Genomic DNA, 6,491 nt, shown 5'->3' with positions numbered 1-6,491 from the left:
TTGCTGCTGTCCTGTTTTTATTCTAACTCTGCAATGAGGTTATTTAGTGAACTGATTTGGAAGGATAATGGTTTTCTTGAAGAGCTAGAATGTACAATTTGGACCAAAAGGGGTTGTTTGGATAGTTTTTATTTGTGAGTTCCTTTTTGTTATATATTGAAATTATTCATGTACGTATTCCACGATAAATGACTGACTTCAGATGTTTTCATTACCTTAGGTGTGGGGGTATTGTGGTACAAAACCCAGGACGGGACACGTACTGTGTGATTGCTGGCGCTGAGAACATGCGTGTGAAAAACCTGATTTCCTCTGACCAGCATGATATAGTGTGGGCTTCTTGGCTTCAGGAGTGCTTGGACAGGAGAGAAGTGGTGCCATGGCAACCACAACACATGATCCATATGTCTCCCTCCACTAGGGAGCACTTTGCCAAGGAATATGACCGCTATGGAGACAGCTACTTTGTGGACACGGATGAACAGCAGTTGAGGGAGTTGTTTGGCAGGATCAGGGATGTTGACAGGTCTGCGGCTCTGAACTTGGGTCAAGTGGACGAAAGATATGGCTGGGATGACCTTAAAACAAGTATGTTCAGGCCCTTCAATGTTTACATGGACCGTTACAGAGACATTGGGGACCCCGAAACTGCTGTAATTGCAACTTGTCTAGACATCCGGGAGCTGGAGTTTCGCTACCATGGGGGAACCGTGGTCCAGAAGTTGGAAGAAGGGGTCTCCCATGTCATAATTTCTGAGGAAGCTCGGGTGTTAGATTTTAGGACCCTCAGACGACTGTTTGAGAAAAAGTTTAAAATTATAAAAGAATCTTGGGTGACTGATTCTATCCAAGCAGGGTATGTAAAGAATGACAGTGACTATTTGGTTTGAAGTCTGTGCTGGTGATGCAACGAAACTTTGAACTAACGTTGAACAGGATTAACATGAATTTTAAATTAGCTCCTAATGAAACTGATATTTGATACAAAGAATATTTAAGCTCTATTAGATGAGCACCTTTCAAATCACCAGGGTCTCTGGAGATGAATATGATGTGATGACATATCTATATGTATGTATACACAGATATCATTTAACAAATAGAAGATTACAGTCTTGATTTAATTTTCCTGTGGTTTTATTTTGTGAGAGGTTTAAGTTTTCAGATGATAATATTTATTGATCTTTAATGGAAAGGCCAATATCAAGCCCCCCCCCCCTTGTTTTTTTTTGTTGTCTTTTAGCGTGTCACAGTTTTCACTGCAATATACTGTTAATCCATTTTCGGAATAAGTGTTTTTTGGTAATTGCTCAAAATGTTTTGTAATTAAAGGTAATCAAACTCGTCAAGATCCAATTTTTTGAAGGACAAAAAACTTCTGTAGTCATGCTAAATGACACTAGTTATACGCAGCTGACTAATGCAAGTTATCAAATGTAAAGTAATCCAGTATTGGTTGGTAGCAGCTGCAAAATAATTACCTACATGAATCAGGCTCATCCCTTTTAAACTCACTCATATGTTGTGTATTTTTATTGACGGAATGAGTTGATATATGTCTATATACGCAGATGAGCCAAAACATTATGACCACTCACAGGTGAACAGAATCTATTACTTTTGGCTGCTCCCGTTAGGGGGCGCCACAGCAGATCATCCATTTCCATCTCTTCCTGTCCTCTGCATCTTCCTCTGTCACACCAGGCACCTGCATGTCCTCCCTCACCACATCCATAAACCTCCTCTTTGGCCTTCCTCTTCTCCTCTTCCTTGGCAACTCCATATTCAGCCTCCCTCTCCCAGTATACCCAGCATCTCTCCTCCACACATGTCCAAACCATCTCAATGTTGCCTCTCTTGCTTTGTCTCCAAACCGTCCAACCTGAGCTGGCCCTCTAATATACTCGTTCCTAATCCTGTCCTTCGTCACTCCCAATGAAAACCTTATCAACTTCAACTCTGCCACCTCCAGCTCCACCTCCTGTCTTTTCATCAGTGCCACTGTCTCCAAACCATACAACATAGCTGGTCTCACAACCATCTTGTAAACCTAACTTTTCACACTGTCTATGCATGCTCAATAATCCAGATAAGAAAATCACAGAAAGTTGAATCGGTTCATCTTGACACAATGGTTATTGAGAGAGAAACATTTCATTACTCATCTGTGACCTCTTCGGTCTCAGACTGAAGAGGTCACAGATGAGTCACAGTTGACCCCAATTATTTAAACTCATACACCTTCATCACCTCTGCTCCTTGCATCCTGACCATTCCACTGTCCTCCCTCTCATTCACGCATAGGTATTCCGTCTTGCTCCTACTGACTTTCATTCCTCTTCTCTCCAGTGCATACCTCCACCTCTCCAGGCTCTCCTCAACCTGCACCCTACTCTCACTACAGATCACAATGTCATCCGCAAACATCGTAGTTCACGGAGACTCCTGCCTGATCTCGTCCGTCAACCTGTCCATCACCACTGCAAACAAGAAAGGGCTCAGAGCCTATCCTTGATGTAGTCCCACCTCCACCTTGACCCCATCTGTCATTCCAACCACACACCTCACCACTGTCACACTTCCCTCATACATATCCTGCAACTCCCGACTTCCTCATACAATACCACACCTCCTCTCTCAGCACCCTGTCATATGCTTTCTCTAAATATACAAAGACACAATGCAACTCCTTCTGTCCTCCTCTATACTTCTCCATCAACACTCTCAAAGCAAACATCACAGCTGTGGTGCTCTTTCGTGGCATGAAACCATACTGCTGCTCGCTGATCATCACCTCTCCTCCTCTTAACCTAGCTTCTATTACTCTTTCCCAAATCTTCATGCTGTGCTGATCAACTTTATACCTCTGTAGTTGCTACAGTTCTGCACATCGCCCTTGTTCTTGAAAATAACAGTTAAACTGAATAACCTTGATCAGGGTCTGGGGAGGTTAGATGGTAAGTGAACAATCAGTTCTCGTAGTCCAATTGTTGGGTGCAGGAAAAATGGGCAGGAGTAAAGACCTGTGCGACTTTGACAAGGGCCAAATTGTTATGACCAGACGACTGGGTCAGAGCATCTCTGAAACAGCAATGCTTGTGGTGTTCTCCCGGTCAGCAGTGGTGAGTACCTACGGACAGTGGTCTGAGGAGGGACAAACCACAAGACAGTGACATGATGTTGAGTGTTGAAGCCAAGGCTCATCGATGTGTGAGGGCAACGAAGGCTGACCTGTCTGGTCCACACTGACAGAAGGGCAATTGTGGCATAAGTCACAAAAATGTTTAATGATGGTTACAGGAGGAATTTATGACAACACACACCCTGCTACGTATGGGGCTGCGTGGCCAAAGCCCGGTCAGAGTGCCTATGATGACCCCTGTCCACCGTCGAACATTCACGCAATGGGCACGCAAGCGTCGGGAATGGACCTTGGAGCAGTGGTAGAGGGTCGCTTGGTCCAATGAGTCCCGTTTTTTTTAAATTAAATTACGTGGATGGCCGTGTACATGTGTGCCGTTTACCTGGGGAAGTGATGGCACCAGGATGCACTGTGAGAAGATGACAAGCCGGTGGAGGCAGTGTGATGCTTTGGGCCATGAGCTGCTGGGAAACCCAAGTGTCCAAGATGTTGCCCTGGCCTCCAAATTCTCCAGATCTCAATCTGATTGAGCATCTGTGGCATGTGCTGGACCAACAAGTCCCATCCGCGGTGGCTTCACCTTAAAACTTACAGGACTTGAAGGATCTGCTGCTCATGTTTTGGTGCCAGATACCACAGGACACCTTCAGGGGTCTTGTGGAGTCCATGCTGCGGTGGGTTGGCGCTGTTTTGGCGGCACACAGGACCAGCAGCATATCAGGCAGGTGGTCATAATGTTTTGGCTGATCGGTGTACATCGCGCCAGTAGTTAAACGTTTTCCCCTCAAATTACTTACGCACTCGTAGTGATATGAACAAGAGGTGTCGAGCTATGACGTCACTGATCAAATGAAAGACTTTTTGCCAGAGAACTCATTTTCACCCTTTTCATCCAAATTGCATATTCACTGAGCCTTTTCATTCCTCCTCATGCTCACAGCTTGTCCTGTAGAACGCTCCCATCCAGCGCAGTCCAGGGATTTCAGCTCAGCATACCGACTGCGCGGCCATCACAGCAGAACGGGGGTCCGGCTGAATATTACGGCGCAGCTGTTTCCCAGCAGCGGGTACCAACGATGAGCTCGCTCTGCTTCCGTAATCTCTCATTTTTGCTTGATCGTCTTTTGATTTAACTGTGCGATCATTTTCTCCCCCGCCCCCCCTTTTTTCTCCCCAATTATACCCGGCCAATTAACCCACTCTTCCGAGCCGTCCCGGTCTCTGCTCCACCCCCGCTGCCAATCCGGGGAGGGCTGCAGACTACCACATGCCTCCTCCCATACACGTCAAGTCACCAGCCGCTTCTTTGCACCTGACAGCGAGGAGTTTCGCCAGGGGGATGTAGCGCGTGGGAGGATCACGCTACCCCCCCCCCCCCCCAGTTCCCCCCCGAACAGGCGCCCCGACCGACCGACCGACCAGAGGAGGCGCTAGTGCAGCGACCAGGACACATACCCACATCCGGCTTCCCACCCGCAGACACGGCCAATTGTGTCTGTAGGGAGGCCCGACCAGGCCGGAGGTAACATGGGGATTCGAACCGGCGATCCCCGTGTTGGTAGGCAACGGAATAGACCGCTTCGCTACCCGACGCCCCTACTGTGCGATAGTTTTATTTATTTATAATCTATTTCACGTCCTTGCCTACTGGTAAATTGAGTCAAACATTTTAAATGGAGAAATTTGGTTTTTATATTGCATTATTGTTTGACACTGGTATTATTAAGAAATATTACAGTGGCATTCATCCATCCATTATCCATCCATTATCCATCCATTATCCATCCATGACCCATCCATCCATCCATTATCCAAACCGCTTATCCTTACTCAGGGTCTCGGGGATGCTGGAGCCTATCCCAGCAGTCATTGGGCGGCAGGCGGGGAGACAACCTGGACAGACCACCACAGCACGGGTTGGCCTCCTTTAGTGGGTCGGCCTCGGCCCCCTTTAGTCGAGCGGTTAGAGGTGTCGCCTCGTGGTGCAATACAACCCGGACCGAATCCCGCAGCGGGTGGAAATATGCTGGGTCACAGTGGAGGCAGCGCTGGGATCCGGGAGGGGCCAGAGAGTGACTACTGTAACCTACAGTAGCATGTCGTTTCAAAATGCACCATTACTGGCTGTTCTGAAAAAGCAAATGGTTACTGGTCAGTAGCCTCACCAGCGGCAGTCAGTACTGCCATTTTATATGATAACTTTTGTTTGTCGTCTGAGGCAGAGTTTCATTTAGATAACAGATGGTGTGAACTAGAATGGAGTGATGGAGCTCTGTGTTTTCGGTTGTTTTGTTACAAATTTGGGAAAATAAAGCTTACTTCAGCAAAGAAGAATAAGCAAGTTGTGAAAAGAACAAATGCCAGTGTCCCAACATCGATTGCTGAAATCGTTTGATCAATAGGATGTGAACCACTTTGTGAAGTAAACATGAACTTGTGTGCAGCTGGCACACAGCCATAGACCACCACAGGAGGACGGTGAGACCACATCAGCCCGAGGCCCTGCTTCACCAAAGATGTTTTCTCGTCTCCAAAAATGTCATGGGTGTGCCTGGGGATGTGTTGAGAGTGTTATAACCTTCACCATCGCTCCTCTGGGGCGCAGGGCTGCCTGTGGTGTCTTGGGCATCCTGCTCCATAAATGCCACATGAATACATTTTGAAGGTAAAAGTGATGAGAAACACATTTGAAGTCACATTCTGTGAAGACTGACTCGCAGGGAAGTGGGTTAAGGTGTATGTTTTCTTCTGTGTTCATTCTGTTTTCCATAAAGAGAATGAATGTGTGCTAAAACTGCTTCCACAACAGGAACATCGCTGTCTGATGTCAGCTAACTTTAGTGACGTCGTTAGGTTTACATTAGTTTCAGTAGTCTAGCCTTAGCCTTCCTTAGAAGTGTAGCCGATCAAGGATCGGCTCTGAGCCCTTTCTTGTTTGCAGTGGTGATGGACAGGTTGACGGACGAAATCAGGAAGGAGTCTCCGTGGACTATGATGTTTGTGGATGACATTGTGATCTGTAGTGAGAGTAGGGTGCATGGTGAGGAGAGCCTGGAGAGGTGGAGGTATGCAGTGGAGAGAAGAGGAATGAAAGTCAGTCGGAGCAAGATGGAATACCTATGCGTGAATGAGAGGGAGGACAGTGGAATGGTCAGGAGTAGAGGTGATGAAGGTGTATGAGTTTAAATACTTGGGGTCAACTGTCCAAAGTAACGGGGAGTGCAGAAGAGAGGTGAAGAAGAGAGTGCAGGCAGGGTGGAGTGGGCGGAGAAGAGTGTCAGGAGTGATTTGCGACAGAAGGGTACCAGCAAGAGTTAAAGGGAAGATTTACAAGATGGTTGTGAGACCA

The 6,491-nt window shown here is 46.9% G+C and overlaps 1 protein-coding gene across 3 annotated transcripts in view; it reads left to right on the top strand.

Moving 5' to 3' along the window:
• The window catches only part of LOC130131965 (DNA ligase 4-like), a 25,564-nt gene extending 24,225 nt beyond the window's left edge, over positions 1–1,339 (top strand). For all 3 annotated transcript variants that reach the window (XM_056301690.1, XM_056301692.1, XM_056301691.1), the window contains exon 3: positions 221–1,339. In XM_056301690.1, the coding sequence (XP_056157665.1) occupies positions 221–890 (670 nt within the window). In that variant the 3' untranslated portion in view covers positions 891–1,339. The remainder of the gene's footprint in view (positions 1–220) is intronic.
• Positions 1,340–6,491: the final 5,152 nt, after the last annotated feature.

Source organism: Lampris incognitus, unplaced genomic scaffold, assembly GCF_029633865.1.
Source record: "Lampris incognitus isolate fLamInc1 unplaced genomic scaffold, fLamInc1.hap2 H_1, whole genome shotgun sequence".
NCBI classification, from domain to species: domain Eukaryota; kingdom Metazoa; phylum Chordata; class Actinopteri; order Lampriformes; family Lampridae; genus Lampris; species Lampris incognitus.
The sequence above is the reverse complement of the archived record's forward strand: the minus strand, read 5'-3'. Positions and strand labels throughout refer to the sequence as shown.